We start from the raw sequence: 23,766 nt of genomic DNA, 5'->3' as shown, positions 1-23,766 counted from the left end.
CAAAGGAGCAGGAGCAAGGGCAGTCCAGGGAGGAAGGACAGTGTGCACCAAGGCTTGGTCGGTGTGTAAAGTGTGAGAAAGGAAGATGAGGGTGCAGAGGGTGGCAGGGCCCTGGGGTGAAGATGGAATTTCCTGACTTTTCCCCTGCAGCCAATGGGGGACTAGGGCAGGGCTTAGGGCAGGGGAGAGGCCTGCTCAAAGCCAGGGGATGGTCAGCTCCTCCTGTGGCCAGGCAGGGGACAGACTGGGGGGTGGGGGGGTGAGACGGGAGGCAGGGAGACCAGCGAGAGGTTGGTGATGGGGTCTCCCATTCTTGGTCTCCAGGGTCAGGGGCCACTTAGTGTTGAAGGGCTTGTGGGGAGAAGGAGGGACTGAGCACACAGAGTGGGGCGGGGGGCGCGCTGTGGGTTAGGAGGAGTAGAGTTCCTTGTGAGTGAGGACAGTGGTTTCCTCTGGTTGGGGTCCTGCCCCAGCAGGTCCAGGGGTTCCCAAAGGTGTAGATGGAGTCAGCGAAGAAGGAATGACACGGAGACAGCGTTCAGTTGATCAGCAGCCTAGCCAGGTTCTCTAGCCAGGTTCTGTGTTCTGTTGTCTTGTTACACCTGTATTTATACCAGTTGATTTTAATCCTATCCATTCTATTCCAAAGGTTAGGGCATTTGTTATCTCCATTCCAAGATCACTACTCCATTGTTCTGTTAAGCTACAAGGAAGTAACTGAAGGAGATTATCCTAAGTAAAGATTATGTAGCTTAAGCGTGATTGTTCGTAGTTAAAGTGATTAACTACCCGCCTGGCACTTAGTTAAAGGGTTTTACTGATTTATTCCCTTCCTTAGTCTTGTTAATCCCTAACTCCAGGGAAACATCCCCACCTGGGGAAACAACCTTTCTTGGAGAGGTGACCTTGGTTAAAACACATAGCGCTAAGAAGGGGAGCAAACATATTAAGAACAGTATGCCATATACGCCAGGTCCCTTGAAACATATGCTGTGCAGATGTTTCTTCCATGCAGACACTGTGTCAAGCAGCAAGGATGGACCGGCCTCGGGCATCCTCTGGAAGTTGGGAAGGGGCTTGCGGTCAGGAAGATTCTGCACAAAGGCGTGGTCTGTGTATACAGTGCTAATATTCTCCCTGGCTGTGAGTGTGGTGATTTCATGGGGGTTCACTATATAATTATGTGCCCAAAATGTTCCTCGATATCTTATGCACTTTCTGCATGAATGGTATGTCGCATACATACAAAAAGAAAAGATTCCAGAGGCAAAGTCAAGGCCAGAGGTCAGGTCTTTGGGCCCCCGTAGTGTGGCTGTTTCATCTTTGGGGCTAGAGGTCAGATTCCTGGCCACCTGGGTCATCAGTTGGGAGAGGACACCAGAGACCCTGCTGCGAGTGGAGATGCTCCGTGCACAGGCAGGCCTGCGTCGATGTGCACACTTCAGATTTGTGAACGTAACAATTTGTGAGTCTATCTCAACAGAAAGGAACAAACCTAAAAATGCAACATGTAATTAAATGATATCATGTCTGGGGTTTGCGTTAAAATGGTAGCGGAAGTGAGGAAGTGGGTGGGGCCTAGATGAAATGCAATTAACCGCATGTTCGTACTTGTTACAGGGGTGCGTGGAGGTTTGCTGTACGCCTCTGTTCACTCCTGTATTTTGAAGGTTTCTGTAATAGAAAGGATAGACAGAGAGAGCGAATACCTGCTGAACAGTGACCCAGGCGCTCCCTCCTTTCAGGATTCCGGTGTCTCCCTTCTCTCCGTGATTCCGATGATATATACTGGGATCACACAACACCTTGCCCCTTCCCCAAGGTGCCTCTGCTCTCCCCGCTTAAGGAAGTGGGAGCCCAGGTCAGCACCAAGGACAGGTCCGTAGCATTTGCTCTCAGAACCTCAGACAGCAACTCAGTTAATAGGGGCAGAAAAGGCAGGGGGCGGCGGGAATGACGTCCTCCCCGCTCCAGGACGGAGTGGAACAGGGTGAGAGGGGAGCGTCGAAGGAGAGTCAGTCAGTGCCATTGAACAAGAGCATTTCTTCACCAAACATTCATGAAGCGTCTCTGAGGTGCAAGCACTGTTCTCTGAACGCTGGGAGGCAAGATCCCTGTCCTAACCAACTAGGAAAATGAGCCAACAGGACCGTCTAGATCAGTGGTTCTCAACCTTCCTAATGCCGCGACCCTTTCATACAGTTCCTCATGTTGTGGTAACCCCCAACCATAAAATTATTTTCGTTGCTGCTTCATAACTGTAATGTTGCTACTGTTATGGATCGTCATGTAAATATCTCATATGCAGGATGTATTTTCATTGGTACAAATTGAACATAATTAAAGCATAGTGATTAATCACAAAAACAATATCTAATTATAGATGTGTTTCCTGATGGTCTTAGGCGACCCCTGTAAAAGGGTCGTTCGACCCCCGAAAGGGGTCGCGACCCACAGGTTGAGAACCGCTGGTCTAGATTGTCTGAAGTGCCGGGCTAGCGGGAAAAATGAAACAGGGTACAGGACGATTTATGGCGCCAGCGGTGAAGAGGTGGTCAAGGATGAGACAATCTTGATCAGAGAGCTGGATGAAGTGTGTGTGTGTGTGTGTGTGTGTGTGTGTGTGTGTGTGGTGGGGGTGGGGGTGATCCATGAGGAGATTGGATTGGAGGCAAAAAGTGCTCAGACAGAGGGAAAAGCAGGCGACAAGCCCCCGAGGCAGGAAAAAGCTCTGCACATTTTAGGATCAGCACGGAGCTCAATGTCGTGGAGCAAAATCAATGGAGGGGAAAGTGGCTGCTGGGGGTTGGAGTAGACACTGCGAGAAAACGGGAAAGGGAGGCGAGAAAGCGTTAATAACAAGCAGTGGTGGAAAGAGTCAAGAAAGGCCCAGAAGCAAAAAGGTAGAAGCAGCCCGGCCGGCGTGGCTCAGTGGTTGAGTGTCCAGCTGCGAACTAGGAGGGCACAAGCCCAGGTTACAGGCTCGATCCCCAGTGTGGAGTGTGCAGGAGGCAGCCGATCATTGATTCTCTCTCATCATTGATGTTTCTATCTCTACCTCTCCCTTCCTCTCTGAAATAAATATAATCCTATATAATAAAGAGGTAAGATGCAAATTGACTGTCACACCCTCACATAAGATGGCCGCCCCCATGTGGTCACAAGATGGCTGTCACAAGATGGCCAGCAGGGGAGGGCAGTTAGGGGTGACCAGGCCTGCAGGGGAGGGAAGTTAGGGGTGACCAGGCCAGCAGGGGAGGGAAGTTAAGGGTGACCAGGTCGGCAGGGGAGGGCAGTTGGGAGCGATCGGGCCGGCAGGGGAGCAGTTAAGCATCGATTAGGCCGGCAGGGGAGTGGTTAGGGGGTGATCAGGCTGGCAGGCAGAAGCGGTTAGGGGCAATTAGGCAGGCAGGCAGGCGAGCGGTTGGGAGCCAGCAGTCCCGGATTGTGAGAGGGATCCCAGATTGGAGAGGGTGCAGGCTGGGCTGAGGGACACCCTCACCCCCAGTGCACAAATTTCATGCACCGGGCCTCTAGTGTGTGTGTGTATATATATATGTGTGTATATATATATATATATATATATATATATATATATATATATATTTTTTTTTTTAAAAGATAGATGCAAATGAAACTAGCTGCAATTCATAAAGGCAGTTTTTATGATCTAGTCCATTACCTATTCCTATATAGGGTTTCCCCCAAAATGTATACGCACACTTTGAATAATTATAAAGGCAGTGTTTATTAAAATACATTTCATTTTCAAAATTGAGCTATCAGCTGTTGAAGTGTGTATACATTTTGGGGGGTATATATATTCATATGTATTCTTTTATTATGGAAAACTCCAAACATAAAAGTGAGCAGAAGAGTATAACATTTATTGTTATTGTGTAACAAACCACCCCAAAATTCAGTGTCTTAACATAAAAAGTGTTTTTTCTCATTATTTCTCATGATGTTGAGGGTTAAAGGGCACTTTTGCTGGTCTCTCGAGAGGTCACGCATGCAGCTGCAGCATTTAGTTGGGGCTGGACTGGGGCTTCTGGCCAGGTGCCTCGATTCTTCTCTGCACGGCCTCTCCAGGTGACTATCTTGGGCTTCCTCACAGCATGGCAGTCTTGGCGTTCTAAGAGCACAAAGGCAGCAGCATCGAGTTCTCTTAAGAACTGGACCTGGAACCAGCCCAGCATCATTTCTGCCATATTCTATGGCTGAGAGCAAGTCACAAGCCAGCCAGATTGAAGGAGAAAGGACAGAGAGCCTACCACTCAGTGAGAGAAGCCACACGCCAGAACAGAGAGGGCAGGCAATGTACCACGAGTGCCCGACATAGGCCAGGGTTCAGATGGTCCATCTCACCTAATCCTCAAGCAACCCTGTGACATTGCTATTAACACCCCCATTTTAGAGGTCTCATAGGACACCCAGCTAGGAATAGCAGAGCTCAGGTTTGTGGCCAGTATGGCTCGGTTAGTTTAGTGTTATCCCTTACACCTAAAAGTTGCTGGTTCGATTCCAGATTGGGGCATATGCCCAGGTTGTGGGTTCAGCCCCTGGTTGGGGTGCCTGTGGGAGGCAGCCGATCAATGTTTCCCTCTCACATTGATGTTTTTCGCTCTCTCTCTTCATCTCTATCTCTCTCTTTCCGTCTCCCTTTCTTTCTTTCCAAAGTCAATAAAAACATATTTTAAAAAATAAAGAAATAAACCAGGATTATATGCATTATGTCCCACAGAAAAAGAAAGTCGGTGGCCATGTCAAGCAAGGCTTGAACCAAGGTCTCTAGACTCCCAGATTGATATATGTATAATTATATATTAATACATAATTATATATAGTTAATACATTGTTATATATTAATACATAATTATATAGAATTAATACATAGTTATATATTAACACATACTTATGATAACCAATTTAACATAGTAATAGACATCATTGTTAATTGGTGGGGAACAAAAAGATACAAAGAAGAGCTCTAACCGGTTTTGTTCAGTGGATAGAGCATCGGCCTGCGGACTGAAAGGTCTCAGGTTCAATTCCAGTCAAGGGCATGTACCTGGGTTGCAGGCACATCCCCAGTAGGAGATGTGCAGGAGGCAGCTGATCAATGTTTCTAACTCTCTATTGCTCTACCTTCCTCTCTGTAAAAAATCAATAAAATATATATTTTTTAGAAGGTACAAAGGCCCTAACTGGTTTGGCTCAGTGGATAGAGCGTCAGCCTGCAACCTGAAGGGTCCCAGGTTTGATTCCAGTCAAGGGCATGTACCTGGGTTGAGGGCACATCCCCAGTAGATCAATGTTTCTCTTTCATCGATGTTTCTAACTCTCTATCCCTCTCCCTTCCTCTCTGTAAAAAATCAATAAAATATATTTAACCAAAAAAAAGATACAAAGAAGAAAATAAACAAAAAACAGAGGGAAAGAAAAAAAGGAGGAAGGAAAAGACAAGCCATTGCAGACAAAGATCAAGAGCCAGAAACTGAGAAGCAAGGCCAGGGAGATACGCAGAGAAAAAGAAGCAAATACAGAGCCAGAGTGAAAGCCAGAGCAAGAGAGCGAGATTGACAAAACCACCAGACTTCCTTAGCTCGGGAGCTCCGTGAGGGCAGGGATTTTGTCTGTTTTATTATTACTTACCCGCAATGCTTAGAGCAGTACCTGCCTCAGTAGGTGCTCAATGTATGTTGGCAGGAAACTAGGCTAGACCAGCAGAGTTCCTGCAGTTCCCAAGTCCACCACTAGGTGGCAGCAGCTCGATGCCCTGAAGCCACCCACTGCCTTAATCCAAAAGACTGCCGGCCCTGGAGGATTTGCAGCCACAGGCCTGACTTTCAGGATGTTTTACCCCCGGCTCAGCCCCGCCTTTCCCTGCACCAGCCCTGGGCGACGAGTGACCTTTCCGCCTGAGACACCCTCTTCTTCACTCCCTGAGCAGTTAAACAACCCTTTGTCCTGAGCCCCTTCCGGCTGGGCCCCAAGGCACCTGGGTCTGTTCCAGACCCGGAGATGGGGCTGGGAGGAAGGTGGGGCTGCTGGGACGAGGCCAGCAAAAAGTCCCAGGGACTTTGGAATCAGTTATTCCGGTTTCTCTGAACCAGGAGTCTGGGCCCCCAGCCCCCTCCTTTCTCAGACTCAGGAGTCTGGGCCCCAGAGTCCACACCCCCCCCTCTGCTCCTCCCCTCAGTCCCTGCAGTAGCTCGCAGTCCCCTCCTAGGGGCCAGCCTAGGCACAGAGGCCCTCTGGTGCTCCTTACTTCCTCCCTTTTACAGAGACCCCTCCTCCCCTCCAACCCCCTCCAGATTGAGACCAAAGCTGAGTCACAGGAAGCTCTGGGGCCCTGAGTCACCCCCACCGCCGAGCTCAGCCCCTCCCTGGACTGGAGGGAGCCGGCTCAAGCCACGTTTCCTATGCACTGACCCCCACAGCCTGGAACTTCAATTTGGAGACAGGTGCCCTTCCCCCTGTGTGCCCATTGCTGCCCACCGGCACGTCCAGCCTTGGCTCCTTTTGTGTCAGCCGTGGTCTCTTTGAAGACAAAATCTCTCTGCAATAACTTCCTGTCTCGATTCTGGTTTCTGCTTTCTCTTTACCTCTGGGTCTCTTCTCTCTCCATCTCTGCTTTGCTTGTAATCCATTCTCTCTCCCTCTTCTCCTCCCCTCCTCCTTTTCAATCTCTCTCTCTCTCTCTCTCTCTCTCTCTCTCTCTCTCTCACACACACACACACACACACACACACACACACACACCTGGCTGCACCACTAAGGACTCTGGGTGTCTCTCCCTCTGTGCCAGTTTCCCCGGTGCCTGCCCTGAGGCACAGCTGTGGGGGGGCTGGTGCCGGAGGTCTCTGTCCGTGGCTCTGACTCTCTCAGGCCGTCTCTGTGTCTCTGGCCCTTGGCCCCTGAGTGGCGTGGGGTGGAACTGGAAAGGGCCGGGAGAGAAACAGAGATACGGACATGGACAGAGAGACCAGAGTCAGCAAGAGATAGAGACAGAGAAAATGAGATCGAAAAGAGCGGAGACAGAGATGGAAACAGACAAACACAGACACAGACACCGATAAACACAGAGAGGGACGTGGAGGCAGAGCGACAGTGACAGGGAGCACGAATAAAGGAAAGCAGAGGGACACGAAAATGCAGACAGTGACAGAGATGCTAAGAGACACACAGAGACACGGAGCTGAGGGAGGCAGGGACAGAGAGGCAGAAAGAGACAAAGGCACAAAAGGAGAGAAAAACAGAGACAGAGGAAGACAGGAGGCAGAAATAAAAATGAACCCGGAGGTTTCTAGAGCCGGAGAGACGAAGAGAGGAGTCGGAGGGGAGGCCCTGAGAACCAGGAGGGGAGAGGCACACGGGGATCCGTGCCAGGCCCAAGGGCGGCAGGTGCCAGGGCACTTAGGCTCAGCCCTCAGAGTGCCCAGCGGCAGCGGTTTCTCCGAGCAGACGTGTGTGTGTGTGGCGTCTGAGTGTGCCCGGGTGTGTCTCACCCAGTGAAAGCCATGTGTGCCACGGGGCAGGGCCCCGGCACGGGTTGTGTTTTTGTCACTGGGAGGGTCTGTGTGTGTGGTTTGGTGTCTCTGGGTGTGTCTGTGTGGGTTGTGTTAGTGTGTTGCCAGGCACGTCTGTGCATGTCTCATTTCCCTGTGGCTGGCGGGCCCAGGTTTCCGCATGGCATAGGACACGAAGGAGGAGAGGGGTTATGGCTCTGTGCTCCCCCAAGCGTGGTGTCCCTGGGGCCTCCGGTGTGTCGGGAGATCAGTGTGTGACGCTGTGCGAGGTGAGTGTGTCACCGCGCCAGGGTGTCCCTGTGTGTTGCTGTAGGAGGCTTTTGATTTGTGCCTCCCAGATGTGGTCAGACCCTACACTGTGTGTGCTATTATTCTGTGTGTCAGTGTGTGGTGTGTGTCTCTCTGGGTGCTGTATGTGTAAAGCCGGGGGCCATTCAGTGAGGTGACCGTTTGTATTATGTGGAGGTGCCTGTCCTTGTTGGGGGCCTCTCCTTTCCCTGCCAGTATCGGCCTGGGTGCCCACACTCAGAGTGTGCTGTGTTTGTGAGGCTGTGTATTGCATTGTGCCGCAGGGTGTCCTCTGGTGTTCTGTGCGGGGTTGTTGCAGGCCTATCAGCTGTGTCCGTGGGTCCCCTTTGCTGAGTCATGGGACACGTGGTGTTTGTCGAAGGTGGTGTGGGGCAGTGTGGTGTTGGAGGTGTTTAGTGTCGCTGTGTCTTTGCGCATTTCCCTGTGCGTGCTGCATTTGTGTGGTCGTGCGTGGTGCCGTATATGGAGGGCAGGGCCGTGTGTGGCTGCCGTACACGGTGCCTGGATGTGGCTTGTCCGTCAGAGGCGGTGGTGCATGTTTTCCTCTGTCCACATTGCATTTGGGCCCTGGGGTGCCAGGAGCCTGTGCCCCCTTCCCAGGGGCACGATTCTGGGTTGTGTCCTCTGCGATGTCTTCCTTTGGGCTCGTGCTGTTAGGGATTCTGTGTGTCGCTGTACAGTGTAGGTCTCTGCCTGCGTCCATTCACACTGCTCTCCGATTACACACTAGAATGGCACATGTACGGGGGCACACTGTGTGCGCTGCGAACCAGCCTCCGAGCATCCGTGTGAGTCGCCATGTGCATGACGTGTGTCCGTGTGCAGTTTTCCACGTGCTGGGTGATGGGGACCGCCATGGGGTGTCCCTAAGTGCTGTGTGTCTGCACGTGTTGGATATCATTCCCCAGGTATGTCACGCGTGGGACTCTGAGAGTGCACTGTTAGCACCGATATGTGTGTGTGGCGTCTGGGCACCGCTATGTCAGCACAATCTGTGTGTTTGTGGAACACTTGCTCTATGTTGTGCTTGTGTAGCTTATGTGTGTGCATCCAGTATGTGGTGCCTGGGTGTGGCTGGGAGTGTCAGGCAATGTTGTGCCCATTTTGATCGTAGTGTTTGTGCCGGTGTGTAGACAGTATTTGGGTGGCTGTGTGTGCCATGGGGCGCTGTCTGCCTCCTCGCTGAGTGCCGGAGTGTGTCACACCATGTATGTGGTGTCTGGGTGTGGCTGTGGGTTTCAGAACTTGTTGGGAGTTGTGAGTCACTTGGTGTAGGTTGTGTTGTGTGGCCATGTGTGTTCGGGTCTGTCTCTGACCACGCTGGGTGTGCTGGTGTCACATGGTGCCTGGGCGTGGCCAGACGTAGGTGTGTGTTACACAGCGCAGGCCGTTGTGTGTGACCATTGGGTCAGTGTGCCTTCATCCACGAGGATGCACGATTCTTCCTTGCTCTGCCCCAAGACACACTCCAGCCCCTCCTTAGTCTGAGAAGCGGGGTTGGGGAGCCTCCCCTCTGCCCAAGGGCCTCCCGGCCCCTCCCTGCCCTGCCCAGCAGACACCACCCCCAGAGGGCACCGGCTCCCTGTGCCTCAAAGCGAGAGCCCCAGAGCAACTGAGCGGAGCAGGCTGAAGACCTGCAAGCCACAGTGGCTGCCCTTTGTGTGCTGCGAGGTGGGGGACCCTGGGCAGGAAGCTGGCTGAGTCCCAAGACCCAGGGGGCCATGGGCGGGGAGCTGGTGCCTGGCCTGGGAGCCCTTCGGCGAAGAAAGCGCCTGCTGGAGCAGGAGAAGTGGCTGGCCTGCTGGGCACTGACACTGGCGGGAATTGGCATCGGGCTCATGGTGCTACACGCGGAGATGCTGTGGTTCGGAGGGTGCACGGTGAGTGAAACTCATTCTGGGCCACCGGAGGCTGGGGGCCGAGACTCCCTGGTCAGAGGGAGGAGGGGCCTGGGGGCTGGAACTCCTGGGTCAGAGGGGTCAGAGGGAGGAGGGGTTGGGGGGCCTGGACTCTGAGTCAGAGGGAGGAGGGGCTGGAGCCTGAACTCTGGGTCTGAGAAAGGAGGGGCTGGGGGCCTGGACTCCTGGGTCTGAGGGAGGAGGGCTGGGGGCCTGGACTCCTGGGTCTGAGGGAGGAGGGGCTGGAGCCTGAACTCTGGGTCTGAGGGAGGAGGGGCTGGGGGCCTGGACTCCTGGGTCTGAGGGAGGAGGGGCTGGGGGCCTGGACTCCTGGGTCTGAGGGAGGAGGGGCTGGGGGCTGAGACTCCTGGTCTGAGGGCAGAGGGGACTGGGGGCTGGAGTTTGGGATCCAGGGAGGCAACGACTGGGGGTCCTCTCTGCATAATGAAGGGACAAGTGGGTCTCAGTGTCTCGGTCTTTGAAGGTCTTGCCATTAGACAGCTGGAGGTCCAGGACCCCTGGAGTCAGGGGGAAGGGGCTGATCAGATACTCAAGTCCCCCACGAGCAGATTAGGGGAGCGGTAACCCTTGGTTTGGTGAAGGGAGGGTGAGGAGAGAAACTAGCTTCTCCCAATAGGCGGGTGGCTCCTTGGTCCTTATCTAAACCTGAACGTTTACCCAGAACCTCAGCACTCAGGGTAGAAGCCAGAAGAAACTGGCTGGGGTGGGGGCGGGAAATGGTCACACACACACACACACACACACACACACACACACACACACACCAACCCTTCTCTATCATTAAGAAGCCCAGCTTCCTCAGAATCTGTATGCTGTTTAATCTGAGAACTAATGGAGAAGTAGGTGTTTAGTAGCCTGGCCTCCTGGGTCCCAGGGGAGGAGGGGAGGAGGGCCTGGCCTCCCGGTCTGAAGGAGGAGGCCGAGAGCATCTTTTGGGGAAGGACCTGACTGAGGACAGTGAATGGAAAGGGAAAGGACAGGTGGGGCCCCGACAAGTCTGAGCAGGCTCCCGGCACATTCCAGCCGTGGCCAGCGGGGCAGCGAAGGGGCACAGGGAGGACACGGGTCGGAATTAGTGGCTTGAGGACAGAACAGACTTGCCCAACAGGAAAGGAGGGGTTGGAGACCAGTCTGGATTAAGGGATGTGGAATCGGGCTGGTCCGGGGGGGGGGCACTGATTTGAGGAGGAATCTTGGGGGATGGAGGCTCAAGCTTGGGATTTGGGGGTGAGGGAGGCAGGCAGCTCTGCAGTGACCAGGAGCCCCCTGGAAGGTCAGGGCAGACTGGTTTCCTCCGGCCAGGAGGCCAAGAAGAGAGGGGGTGGGGCAGCTGAAGCCCATGCCAACAGGAAGCATGGCCAGGCCGGCCCACCGCTCCCCCGCTCCAGCACCCCGCCCAGCAGGGGATGTGAGGGCATGGGAACCCTGGCAGATATGAAGGGACAAGGGGGTCACTTCTACCCCCTCCATCCACCTCCTCTCTTTCATGTCGTCCTTTCCTTTTCCACCTGCCAGGCTTCTGCCTCCAGCAGTGAGGCTCCCTCAGCCTCTTTCCCATCTGTAAGCGGGGTGAGGGTTGAAGTCCGTGATCCTCGGGGTCCGCAGCCCCGTTTCTCCGATTGCCTGCAGCGCGGCCATGTCCCCTCCCCACCTCCAGCTCAATCCCTACTGCACAGGGACCCAGACACCTGCTCCCCAGGGGCGCGGGGCTGGCGGAGAGGCAGGGGCCCAGGTCCAGAATGAAGGCCAGCAAGACAGAGATCCCAGAGCGGGCAGGGGAGTGTCCGGGAATTGGAAGAGTAGACAGGACCTCGCAGAAGTGCAGCTGCGGTGTGGGGAGGGGGGTTGCGTCTAGTTGGGCAGCGTTTGGGACAAACTAAGGAAAGCGACAGGGAATGAGGTTCCAGAGAAGGATGAAGGGGTGGGGGAGGGCTGTAGACAACAGCACCATTGTTCAGGCTGGGGGGAGGGGGGGAGGGCAGGCCCCCAGGAGCAGGAAACTGGCTCTCTTCCCCTGCACAGAGGGGGGCCCTGCCCCCTCCAGGGGAGCTGGCAGCATCTTAGGAGAAACAGGTGTCTTAGGAGAAACAGGTGTCTCAGTAAAAACAGGGGGAGCCCAGGTGGTCTCATTCCCCTGACAACACCCCCCAAACAAGTCACCCCCCCCCAGCCCCTCCTAGGGAATCTAGCAGTCCCAGTCCCCTCTCAATCCTTCCCTCAGAAATTCTAGATTCCTCCAAGGTATTGCCACACAAAGAGGGAAAAGCCTTCTCCGTGGTTTCTGGGGGCCATGTGCTTCCGGCCAGATCTGCCCTGGGCGTAGAGCCAGGAGAGAGGGCGTTAGGTCAGGGAGAGGAGATGCAGGACACAGGGCACGGGGGGGGGGGGTCTTTCTCCGAGTCTCTCGGGGACTCAGCCCCCCGTGTGAGGGCAGGGGAGGGTGTCCTTCATTCCTGGGGGATTGAGTGATAGTTTCTAGGCTCCTTGAGAATGGGGCCTCGGGGTGGGACTTGAAGTTGCTTTCTAGGGCAAGACCAGCTGGGTGGAACGGGAAGGGGAGGGGAGGGGAGGGGAGGGGGCATTCTTTAGAGGCCAAATGTCTGCTTCTGGGTTTTGGGGGTGAGGGAGGCAAGCAGCTCTCTAGTGATTTGGGGCTGCACAGGCACACACCCCACATACACACAACCACTGAGGAACACAGACCAACAGAGCCTCCTGGAGCAGCCCCATCCCTTCCTCCACCTGCAGCCCCATCTCCCCTGCACACTCATGGGTGCTGGGTTCCTGCCCCCAGGCCTCTGTCCACTCTGCACCTTCCGGAGAGGAAGGGAGAGGGAGAGAGAGAAACATCAATGAGAATCATTGATTGGCTGCCTCCTGCACACCCCCTACTGGGGATCAAGCCCACAACCCGGGCATGTGCCCTGACCAGGCATTGAACCATGACTTCCTGGATCATAGGTGGATGCTCAGCCACTGAGTTACCATGGCCAGGCTGAGGAACTATTTTTGATGGGGAAGTGGATGGGAATGAAGAAGGAATGTGAATTTCAAGTTCTCCCCTAAGGGATGTGGGCCCTAGGAGAAGAGCTGAGGAGGAGGCACCGGCCAGGGCTGTCCAATTGGAAAGGACGGGGACCAGGTGATGGTTCTGAGACTTCCCAGAACTGAGATGTCGGGAGGCACTGGGTTGTGGCTTGTGGGGAAAGGAGTCTAGGACAGTGGTCGGCAAACTCATTAGTCAACAGAGCCAAATATCAACAGTACAATGATTGAAATTTCTTTTGAGAGCCAGATTTTTTAAACTTAAACTATATAGGTAGGTACATTTTTATTAACATAATTAGGGTACTCCTAAGCTGGCCTTTGCTAAAAACATCCTCAATCTGATTGAGGTACGTTCGCTGAGGTCGACCCCTTCCAACTCTCCCCTCCACACTCATCTTGTATACAGTGGGGCCTTGACTTACGAGTTTAATTCGTTCGGAGACCGAGCTAGTTAAGGAGCTCATTAACTCAAATTACTCTATCAACTCAATGCAAAAAATCGGCTGAGAGACAGCTGGTATTTCAAAAAACTCGTTAGTCGGGACACTCGTAAGTCAAGGCCCCACTGTACTTGTTTTGTCTATTCAGTGGTCGGCAAACTGCACCTCGCGAGCCACATGCGGCTCTTTGGCCCCTTGAGTGTGGCTCTTCCACAAAATACCACGTGCAGGCGTGCATGTACAGTGCGATTGAAACTTCGTGGCCCATGTGCAGAAGTCGGTATTTTGTGGAAGAGCCACACTCAAGGGGCCAAAGAGCCTCATGTGGCTCGTGAGCCGCAGTTTGCGGACCACTGTTAGGAAATTGGGAATTGAGAAGAAAAGGCTGTTTGGGAGGAAGGGAGAGGAGACTGATGGGCAGAGACCTGGGATCTCACCCCTTTCTCTCTCTCTCCCAACAGTGGGCGTTCTACCTGTTCCTGGTTAAGTGCACCATCAGCATCTCCACCTTCTTGCTCCTTTGTTTCATCTTGGCCTTCCATGCCAAAGAGGTCCAGGTAGGGTGGGCCCCGCCCCAACCCCTTCCTTTTGCCGCCAGCCCCCACCACGCCCTGTCAGCTCACACTTTCCATCCTCCTCCTCCTCCTCCTGGGCTGAGTAATGAGGTTCCTCTGCCCTGAGATGCGTCCACACCCTCACCCACTGGGATGGGATGAACCGTAGACAGACCAACAGGGCCTCCTGGAGCAGCCCCGTCCCTTCCTCCACCTGCAGCCCTGTTCCCCCCCCCCCCCCCCACTCATGGATGCTGAGCTCCTGCCCCCAGGCCTCTATCCACTCTGCCCCCAGGCGGCCTCACTCCAGGCCCAGCCTCTCAGATTGCCGTCCTCCACCCCTGAGTCCCCACCTATTCCAATCCCAAGCAACCCGAGACCCCGGGTGTGTGCCCACAGGCCCTTCCCCACTCCAGAGCTCCCCTCTGTGCCAATGTCCCCCTGACTCAGGAGCCCTTCCCACCCCTCTCTCCCTCCAGTGTCATGTCTCTCCACCCCTGGCCCCCTCAGATGCATCCCCACCCCCAGATCCTGTTCCCTCCTCCCTTCCCCCATGTGAAATGGGGTTACTGGCCATGTGCGGTAATGTCCCTCGCAGGGCTGGTGTGTAAACGGTGCTTGGTAAAAAGTACACGTTCTCGCTCATAGCAGTCATTTGAGCAGTGAAGTGCCCTGGGTTTGTAGCCTGGCGGTGCCACTGCCGACCTGGGGGACGTGGGGCTCAGCTCCCACACCTATAAAATGAGGGTAATAACGCTTCCAACCCCATGTGCTGGGAGCGTTCACTGAGTCACAACATGTACGCAGTGACCTGCACGTCCAAATGCCCCCTCGGTGTTAGCTGTGGTCGTGGCTAACGGTATGCCCACCACGATCACCATACACATGTCCCAGAAACAGGACTAGGAGGCGGCTCCGCGGATGCGGAGGGTGTCTGTCTGTTGTTCCCATCAATACACAGAACAATCTCAGGCACCTGGGAGCCCCACTAGGTGTTCCTGGCCGAACGTTCTGGAAGGGGGCTGACCTAGGAGGGAGGGGAGAAGTGGGAGACAAGTCCTCCTCGAGTGCGGCCCTGCTCCGCGCCCACCCTCCGCAGCCCCACGCCCCGGCGCTATCTGCCTGGTTCCCCGGCCCGGCGGGCGTGGCCCCCTTATCTCCAGGCCCAGGCTGGCGTCCGGCCGCCTGACCTTCATGTGACCCCCCCCCCCCCCCTCCTTCCCGGCTCGCACCCTCCCCGCAGCTGTTCATGACGGACAACAGCCTCCGGGACTGGCGCGTGGCGCTCACCGGGCGGCAGGCGGCGCAGATCCTGGTGGAGCTGGCGGTGTGCGGGCTGCACCCGGCGCCGGTGCGGGGCCCGCCGTGCCCGCTGCCCAGCGCGACGCAGCCCTGGCCGGGCTTCCTGAGCCAGGGGGAGGCGCTGCTGTCGCTGGCCATGCTGCTGCGCCTCTACCTGGTGCCCCGCGCCGTGCTCCTGCGCAGCGGCGTCCTGCTCAACGCGTCCTACCGCAGCATCGGCGCCCTCAACCAGGTCCGCTTCCGCCACTGGTTCGTGGCCAAGCTCTACATGAACACGCACCCCGGCCGCCTGCTGCTCTGCCTCACGCTTGGCCTCTGGCTCACCACCGCCTGGGTGCTGTCGGTGGCCGAGAGGTGAGGGTGCTGGGGGCCGGGGGGTGGAGGGAGGGGGTGGGGGAGGGGGCGGTGCCAGGAGCCCCTGGAGACGCCGCTTCCAGCAGCAGCGCCCTGTCGCTGGTGCAGGTTGGGTCCCCGGGGGCCAGGCAGCGCGGAAGGCTATTGTCCGCATGTGTCCAGGCCAGCCCTAGCCCTGCCTCCACCTGCGGCCTCCGGTCTCCCCGGGCACACACAGACCCTAGGAAGCCCTTCCCTTCCTGCTTCCCAGCCTCTCCTGCCTCGGGTTCCAGGCATCTGTTCCCTCAAAGCCCAGGCGCTGGGGCCTGGCCAAGCCTTGGTCTGCCTAGGAGCAACTGGCACAGATGCACTGTAGGTGCCCCCCGTGATGCCCACGTGGGTTATCTGGGGGCTGCTCTGGAAGAGAATTCCCTGAGGGAACTGGTACCCGATTCCAGGCTGCCTGCTGGACAGCGTGGGCCCTTTCAGGACCTCAGTCTGTCTCTCTCTCCCCTCCCCCCTTCTCTCTCTCTCTCTCTCTCTCTCACACACATTGGGGGTAACCTTAGACCATGGTTCTCAAAGTGTGGTTCCAGGGCCAGCAGCATCACCTGGGAACTTGTTGCAAACCCAGATCCTCAGGCCCCATCCAGACCAACCAGATTTAAAACCCTCTGACAGGAGGGGCCAAGCAGTTTGTCTTAACAAGTGATTGTGATGCCCGCTCAAGTTTGAGAGCCTCTGGTTTCAAGCCCACCTGGCACAGGATTCTTGAGGGGGGCTGGGGAGTGGGAGACCTGGCTTTAGATCTCTCCTTTCCGAGCTTGTTTTCTCATCTGTAAAATGGGCCCCTTTGACAAATTGCACCTTCTTTAAAGTCTCCCTGGCAATTCTAATCCTTTGTAATTTTAAACTTCACCTTGCAGGACCTCACCTCCGTTTCCCCAGCTGGGGAATCGGTCATGATCAGGGTCAAGGAATGGTCCTCCCACCATGTTTCTTATCTGAAATACGGGACGATGGGGAGGGAGTCACATTTCTAAGTCCTAAGGCAGAGGTCCTCCAGCTTGACTGCACTTGGCTGCACTAGTTCACTGGGTCTGAGATGTCGTTCCCTACTGACCTGATGCAGGAGGTGCCTGTGGGCCAGGGTTGGCCAAGTCCTGATTTTCAAATCCCTTCCACAGCTGGACAGAAATGTCCCCTTCTAGGAAGTGAGGGGGAAATGCAGAGTCCCACCAAGACTCTGTAGAGTCCCACCTACCTTTTTAGTCCCGAAAGGGCCGCCTCCAGGCCAGACAGCATCCTGTAGAAATTAGGCTCCCATTCCTCTGGGTGGATGCAGCTCCCTGCCGGGGTCTGACAAGTGGACTTCGGGCTGGGTTTCCGCCCCCGCTCAACCCCTTAACCACACACTCCGAATGCAGCAGCCCTGGTAGCCTCACTGACACCAAGCAGGCTTTGGAATTGGCTGCACCCAGGTTCAAGTCCCAGAGACCAGAGAGGTTGAGCATCCAGCCCAGCGCACACACAGCAGCGAGAAGGCCAGGCTCTCCAAAGCCCAGAACTGACTGGCTTTTTTTTCTGGGTGCTTCTTGGGACTGTGGGTATGTGTTAGGAAGGAGGGTGTCAAACACCATGGGAGCAATTTCAGAACTAACCCATCCTTCTCCATAGGCAGGCTGTTAACGCCACCGGCCACCTTTCGGACACTCTGTGGCTGATCCCCATCACATTCCTGACCATCGGCTATGGGGACGTGGTGCCCGGCACCATGTGGGGCAAGATTGTTTGCCTCTGCACTGGAGTCATGGTGAGTACAGGCTTCTCAGGGACCCTCCCCTATTCCACACTGTTCATCCCCTGGCTCCAGGAAGTCATGGAGCCAACGCAGGCAGTCAGGGCCACCCTCAAGAAACTGGGCGTCTGGGCCCCAACAGCCCCAGTCCCTCTCTGGGACACAGACCCCCAGCCCCATTTCCTTTTAAAACACAGGAATCCATCCCCCAAACCCTTGCTCTCTCAGAAACCTAAGATCCCAGCCCTCATCCTCCTCAGGAACACAAGGCCCCTAACTTCCCAGCCCCATGTCCTTCCAGAATCCAGGAATCCAGCCCTGAGCCCCATCAAGGCTCTGCATCCTGCCCCACCCCGTGGCCCCCTCGTCATCTAGGACTCAGGCCCCATTTCCCAGCTCTGGGAGAGGAATCCAAGCTCCCAGCCTCCATCGAGGCCACAGAGTCTAATCATGGAGAGTATGCCTGGGGGGCCGGGCTGCCTGGGGCCAAATCCTGCTCCTGCCACTTCCTAGCTGGAAGTAAGCCATAAGCTAGTCCCTTCCAGGCCTCGGTCTCCTCGCCTATAAATAGGACACTTACACCAGTGAACTCCTCGGGTTCCTGAGGAGAGTAAATGAATTGAAACATGTAAAGGATCTCAAACAGTGCCCAGCACATAGGAAATGCTCTGGAAGGAGGGGCAGGGGGGGCTGTTATAATGGCCCCGGGCATCTGCCACCACCCCCAGCGCCAGTCCCTCAAGGATGAGGCAGAGGCTCTCACCCCATGACGCCCGAACCCAGACATTCACCCTTTCCCTTCACAGACCCAGGCATCCAGTTCCCCCCATGCAACCCTTATCCCCCCACCCCACCCCGCTGGACCCAGCACCCAATGCCTTGGCCTTCACCTCCCCAAGAGACCGGGCTCCCCTTTCCTCAGGGACTCAAGCCGCCAGTCCCCAGCCCTGATGCTGTCCCAGGAAGGACATGTTGAATCCCCAGGGAGGAGGGTGAGGGACACCCCAGTGACCTGATGGCCAACTGGGTGTGAGCAGCAGGGAGGAATGGTTCCCGCAGGAGCCTGAGGTCTGCCCCTTGCCCAGCCCAGCTCTCCTCTCCTCCTCCATTCATACCCTTCACCAAAGAGAATATTTTGATGGTGTAAATACATACTGGAGTTCATCTCAGACCCGTGATTTCTAATCCTCGCTCCCCCCTTGTAGCTGTTTGCTTGTCTGTCAACTAGGGGTGGTCGGGCCTGCCTTCTGTGGTTGTTGCGGGGGGGGGGGGGGGAGAGGGGGGCGCGGAGGTGGGCAAGGAGAGCTGGTGGAACAGGGCTGGCCTACAGAGCTCCACAGCCCTGTGTCACAGTGCCTGCTGTGCCCACAGGGGGTCTGCTGCACAGCCCTGCTGGTGGCGGTGGTGGCTCGGAAGCTGGAGTTTAATAAGGCAGAGAAGCATGTGCACAACTTCATGATGGACATCCAGTACGCCAAAGAGGTGAGGGCGGGCTACACAGGAGGCCCAACCCCACCTCCCTCCTCCCTCAGACCCAGGAGTCCAGGCTCCAGCCCCTCCTCCCTCAGACCCAGGCGTCCAGGCCCCCAGCCCCTCCTCCCTCAGACCCAGGCGTCCAGGCCCCCAGCCCCTCCTCCCTCAGACCCAGGAGTCCAGGCTCCAGCCCCTCCTCCCTCAGACCCAGGAGTCCAGGCCCCCAGCCCCTCCTCCCTCAGACCCAGGCGTCCAGGCCCCCAGCCCCTTCTCCCTCAGACCCAGGAGCCCAGGCCCCCAGCCCCTCCTCCCTCAGACCCAGGCGTCCAGGCCCCCAGCCCCTCCTCCCTCAGACCCAGGAGCCCAGGCTCCAGCCCCTCCTCCCTCAGACCCAGGAGTCCAGGCCCCCAGCCCTCCTCCCTCAGACCCAGGAGTCCAGGCCCCCAGCCCCTCCTCCCTCAGACCCAGGAGTCCAGGCCCCCAGCCCCTCCTCCCTCAGACCCAGGAGTCCAGGCCCCCAGCCCCTCCTCCCTCAGACCCAGGAGTCCAGGCCCCCAGCCCCTCCTCCCTCAGACCCAGGAGCCCAGGCTCCAGCCCCTCCTTCCTCAGACCCAGGAGTCCAGGCCCCCAGCCCTCCTCCCTCAGACCCAGGAGTCCAGGCTCCAGCCCCTCCTCCCTCAGACCCAGGAGTCCAGGCCCCCAGCCCCTCCTCCCTCAGACCCAGGCGTCCAGGCCCCCAGCCTCTCCTCTCTCAGACCCAGGAGTCCAAGCTCCAGCCCCTCCTCCCTCAGACCCAGGCTCCCAGCCCCTCTTCCCAGAGCCAAGGGGTCTGTCTGCACTGACACTGTGCCACCCTCCCCCAGATGAAGGAGTCAGCTGCCCGAGTGCTACAAGAGGCCTGGATGTTCTACAAACATACACGCAGGAAGGACTCTGGAGCTGCCCGCAGGCATCAGCGCAAGCTGCTGGCTGCTATCAACACGTGAGGGCTGCTGTGTGTGTCTGTGTATGTGTGTGTGTGTGCCCCCACCCATGTTCACCCACATGTGGGGAGGGGATTGGTGTGTGTGTGTGTGTGTGTGTGTGTGTGTGTACAACCGCATGCACCCATGTGTGATGGAACAGATATCAGCCTGGACCTCATAGTGACTCTGTGAGTCTGTGGTGGCTGATTTTGCATATCTCGGGGTGTCTGTGGATCTGCATACCTGGGTCTCTCCCAGGGAGGTGGACTCATGGGTGCAGACCCCCACTTCAGCTCTCTAGCAACTTTTCCTCTTTGTACTGATTATGCGTGGGTCTCCTCCCCTCATCCCTCCCCTGCGCTGGGGCCACATCTGGGGACCAGGCTGATGGGAAAACTGACCCCCTACTTCTTCCCACAGGTTCCGCCAGGTGCGGCTGAAACACCGAAAACTCCGGGAACAAGTGAACTCCATGGTGGACATCTCCAAGGTACCGGGATCCTGTGGGAGCGGAGAGGGAGGCTGGGGCCACGGGCAGAGAAATCTGGCCCCGGAATAGGGAAGGAACCCTGGCCAGGGCCTGGCACCCACAGGCACTCAATAAAGGTTTGTGGTTGGATGAATGAATGATGTAACACCGAGTTTCTAAAAGTCATGCATTATACAGAGAGATCCCTTTTAAACCTAAAAAAAAAAAAATGGCACAAAGGACTCCAGTGTTTGGTTTTAAATTATTTTTATTGTCAACTTACTTACATGTGAACGGATATAAAATTCCTTCAAATTCTGACTCTTACACAATAATAAAACCAAAGCAAATTTACAAACCAAGCCCAAACACACATGGCAAAACCAATAAAATGCAAACGCACAACACGGGCGTGGGGAAGGGTGACTGTCTCAGTGAAACTCAATCTCTGCTGCTCCTGTGAAGAGGGGGCCAGGACCCGGGGTGCCTCCCCTGCCTGGCCAAGCCGCTCAGCTCGCCACCTCGGGGCGGGCACGTCACACCCCTTGGCTGGACTCACAGCGTCTTTTGCTTATCCGGTGGCCTTTGCTTTTCCTCATTAGTCCGTGACAGTTCAAACAGTGGTCCTCGGCACCCCTGCCATGGTAAACACAGCCACAGGTACAGGCCTCTACGCTGCATGGCTCAGGGAGGAGGTGGTGGCCTAGATCTGCCAGAACTGACAGGCGCTAATTTCCTAAGGTTATCGAGCCATAAGACACAGAGTTAAAGAATTCTCATAGAAAGCTCACATGCCCTTAAGGATGAAGCTGTGAATCCTGGTTTGAGAAGGCAGGGAAAGGGCGATTTTGAAGACAGGCGTTCATCAGTCCCACAAGTAGTATTAGTGAGTACCTCCGACATCCTAGGCCCTATTGTAGGGGCTGCTTTGGGCCTGTCAATGAACTGCTCCAGGCCTGTTTCCTCAGCTGTAAATATGGGACAGGATTCTCACTCCCTGTGACTTGTAGGATCTTGCCAAGTAGCGGGGGTGTGGAAGAGGTCAATACTTTGAACCTGTTACAACTGAGGATAAACGTTGAGGGCCCGTAACCACATGTTGGTTCCACTGCCTTCCCCACCGGACAGGGAGGCTGCACCTCAGCCCTCTGATACCTCCGACCCTCTCTCTGCCCAGATGCACATGATCCTGTGTGACCTGCAGCTGGGTCTGAGCAGCTCACATCAGGCCCTGGAAAAGCGCATCGACACCCTGGCAGGGAAGCTGGACACCCTGACGGAGCTGCTTAGCACTGCCCTGAAGCAGCTCCCGGAACCCAGCCAGGAGGCCACATAGCTGGTAAGGAGGCTGGGGCGCGGGCAGGAGAGCATTCTGGAGGAAAGGTGTCTGTGGTCTGCACCCCAGATGGTGAAGGGGGCAGGGGATGGCCTGAGACAAGGCCATCCTTTCCCTTCCACTGGCTGTGCTGGGAAGAAAGGACGCCAAGTTTGGGACTGGATGGCAGTGGAGGAAGGAGACATTTCTTCTCCCCTGTGCTGACCCTCCATACCCTCCCCTTTACTGCTTGGAATCTGTCTGTCTCTCTCTGTGCCTGTCCCTGGGCACGTGCTCGGGCTCTGTCCAAATGCCGGCAGCTCCTCATCTCGTGGTGCCGGGTACACCCACCCTCTTATTTCCTCTTTGCCCACTGGTTTCTGTCCGTCTCCACCTCCGTGTCCCCGCTCTTGCTCCCCCTCTGGTGTCTGGTCTGCCTGTCCATCCGTCTCCCTTTGTCTCCCCAGGACCCACGGAGGAAGAGCCAGGCTACTTTCCCCAGGACTGGGGTCAAGGACATGCCCTCTTCCCCTCCTGACCCAGCCCTCTGACTAAAACACCTCAAGTGCAAGGACCCAAGGGGCCCCACCTTGGGGTGGGTTGACTCACTGAAGCTGCTGGAGGCGACACTGGCTGTAGGAGGGAGGCCGCGGCCCATCCCTGAGGCCCCAGATGGGAAATTGGTCACCACTACCCCACGTACCCTCCACCAAAACATCCTCACTGTGCTGCTACAGCTGACCCCCAGCTTCTGTAGCAGTGGAGGTGCCTGGGAGCGGGGACGGCTGCGGCCCAGAGTCCAGGATCCTGGGGAGCCTCAGTGACCGCTGGTCGGCAGAGCTGAAGGAGCCAGGCCTGAAGCTGGGACAAGGCGGGAGGTGGCGCCCCCTGGTGGGAGAGCAGGAGGACACTATTTTTCTAGAGTTGCAGAGAATACGGTGGGAGCGGAGGTGGAGGGGGTGAAGGGGCTCACCAGTCTCTGTTCTTATACTTTGTAATAAATTTTAAACAAAGACAGACGTTGTTGTTTCTTTCTAAACATATCCACACTTCACACAGGCAGCTCAGCCAATGGAAGGCCCTTACCCTGCCCTGCCTGAACCTCAGTTTCCCCATCTATAAAACAGGCCTTTCCTAGGTGCCCTCCCAGGTCTGTAGGCTGCGGGGTCCTCAACAACCTCCCCACCCAGATCTGAGACTAAGGACAAGGGCTTTGGATTCAGGCAGATCCTGGCGCCACCACCCACTGGCTGTGTGTCTGGGGGCAAATGGTTCCACCTCTCTGAACATTTTACCTCACGTGTAAATGGGGCCACCCCCCATGGAGCTGTGGTTCAAACAGAATGGCACAGAGGGTCAGGAATTCCGTGAGAACCAAATACAGGGGATATTCAGTCCTTTTATTATTGCTGTTGATTTTCAGACACAATGCTTGGCTGCCCCTTTTCTCTCTTCTGCCCTTTCCCCCTCACTAGAACCTAGATGACAACTCACCCATCAGAGACTAGCAGGAACCCTAACCCACCCCCCTACACTCATTTCATATCTGCTAGGACTCAGACAGGAAAAGGGAGGGGGCTGGCACTGCCGGAGATCCCACTGTGCGCCCAGCTCTGTGCTCCCCTTTTATAAATCACCAAGACCACTGCCCCATCCCACCCCACCCCACTGTACAGACACAGAAACAGGTTTCAGTGGGGCCAGTCCTGAAGCTGAGACCAGGGCTGCAGGGTCCAGATTCACACGCAGCCTGTCCCTCTGTGCCCTGCGGAGATGAGTCAGAGGCAGAGTGGCCTCGGGCCTCGAACCCAGGTCTCACTTCCTACAGTGGCTTCATTCCCCTTTGAGAGGCTGATTCATCCTCACTTCCCTGGCGTTGCGGGGAAGTGGGGGCTGCGAGTCATCCTCCTCTGCTGAGCTATCTTTGGATTTCCCTCCAAGTCCGCAGCCAGCCTCACCCCTCGGCCCTGCTAAACTGGGGCCTGCACCACCCACTGCCCGTCCTCGCCACCGACCCGCCTGGGGGGCAAAGGAGACAGGAACTAGATGGAACCTCTGAAGACACTTCCAGCAGCCTCCCCTCAGGAAGCCCTACTTACCGTGTCGCCTGGTAACCTGCCAAACTCATTAGTCTGGGACCACTCTTTCTTCATCCCCCTACGCGGCCCCCTTCAGCTGGCAGACTCCTTCCTACTCCTCCTTTAGGCCTTGGCTTAGATGTCCCCGCCTCCAGAAAGCCCTCCTGAACCTGTTCACAATATTTATTGGACCAAGCACCACGTTAAGCCCTGTGTATAACCCATCTTACA

The 23,766-nt window shown here is 56.2% G+C and overlaps 1 protein-coding gene across 1 annotated transcript; it reads left to right on the top strand.

Moving 5' to 3' along the window:
* Positions 1-8,781: 8,781 nt before the first annotated feature.
* KCNN4 (potassium calcium-activated channel subfamily N member 4) lies at positions 8,782-22,473 on the top strand. The gene is made up of 9 exons (XM_081108531.1): positions 8,782-9,721; positions 13,710-13,805; positions 15,046-15,458; positions 17,115-17,250; positions 18,607-18,717; positions 19,572-19,690; positions 20,094-20,163; positions 21,320-21,481; positions 21,925-22,473. The coding sequence occupies exons 1-8, from the start codon at positions 9,563-9,565 to the stop codon at positions 21,476-21,478; spliced, it is 1,263 nt and encodes a 420-aa protein (XP_080964657.1). The 5' UTR covers positions 8,782-9,562; the 3' UTR covers positions 21,479-21,481; positions 21,925-22,473.
* The last annotated feature ends 1,293 nt before the right edge of the window (positions 22,474-23,766 follow it).

This window comes from Myotis nattereri (genome assembly GCF_964212035.1).
Source record: "Myotis nattereri genome assembly, chromosome: 15".
In the NCBI taxonomy this organism is placed as follows: domain Eukaryota; kingdom Metazoa; phylum Chordata; class Mammalia; order Chiroptera; family Vespertilionidae; genus Myotis; species Myotis nattereri.
This window is presented reverse-complemented; position numbering and strand designations above follow the sequence as displayed.

Bases quoted from the DNA above. Each gene is read 5' to 3' on its own strand.
- KCNN4 (XM_081108531.1), top strand. From the start codon at position 9,563: ATGGGCGGGGAGCTGGTGCCTGGCCTGGGAGCCCTTCGGCGAAGAAAG. The intron at 17,251-18,606 runs GTGAGTACAGGC...CTGTGCCCACAG, and splicing joins GCCTCTGCACTGGAGTCATG to GGGGTCTGCTGCACAGCCCT. The intron at 18,718-19,571 runs GTGAGGGCGGGC...ACCCTCCCCCAG, and splicing joins ACATCCAGTACGCCAAAGAG to ATGAAGGAGTCAGCTGCCCG.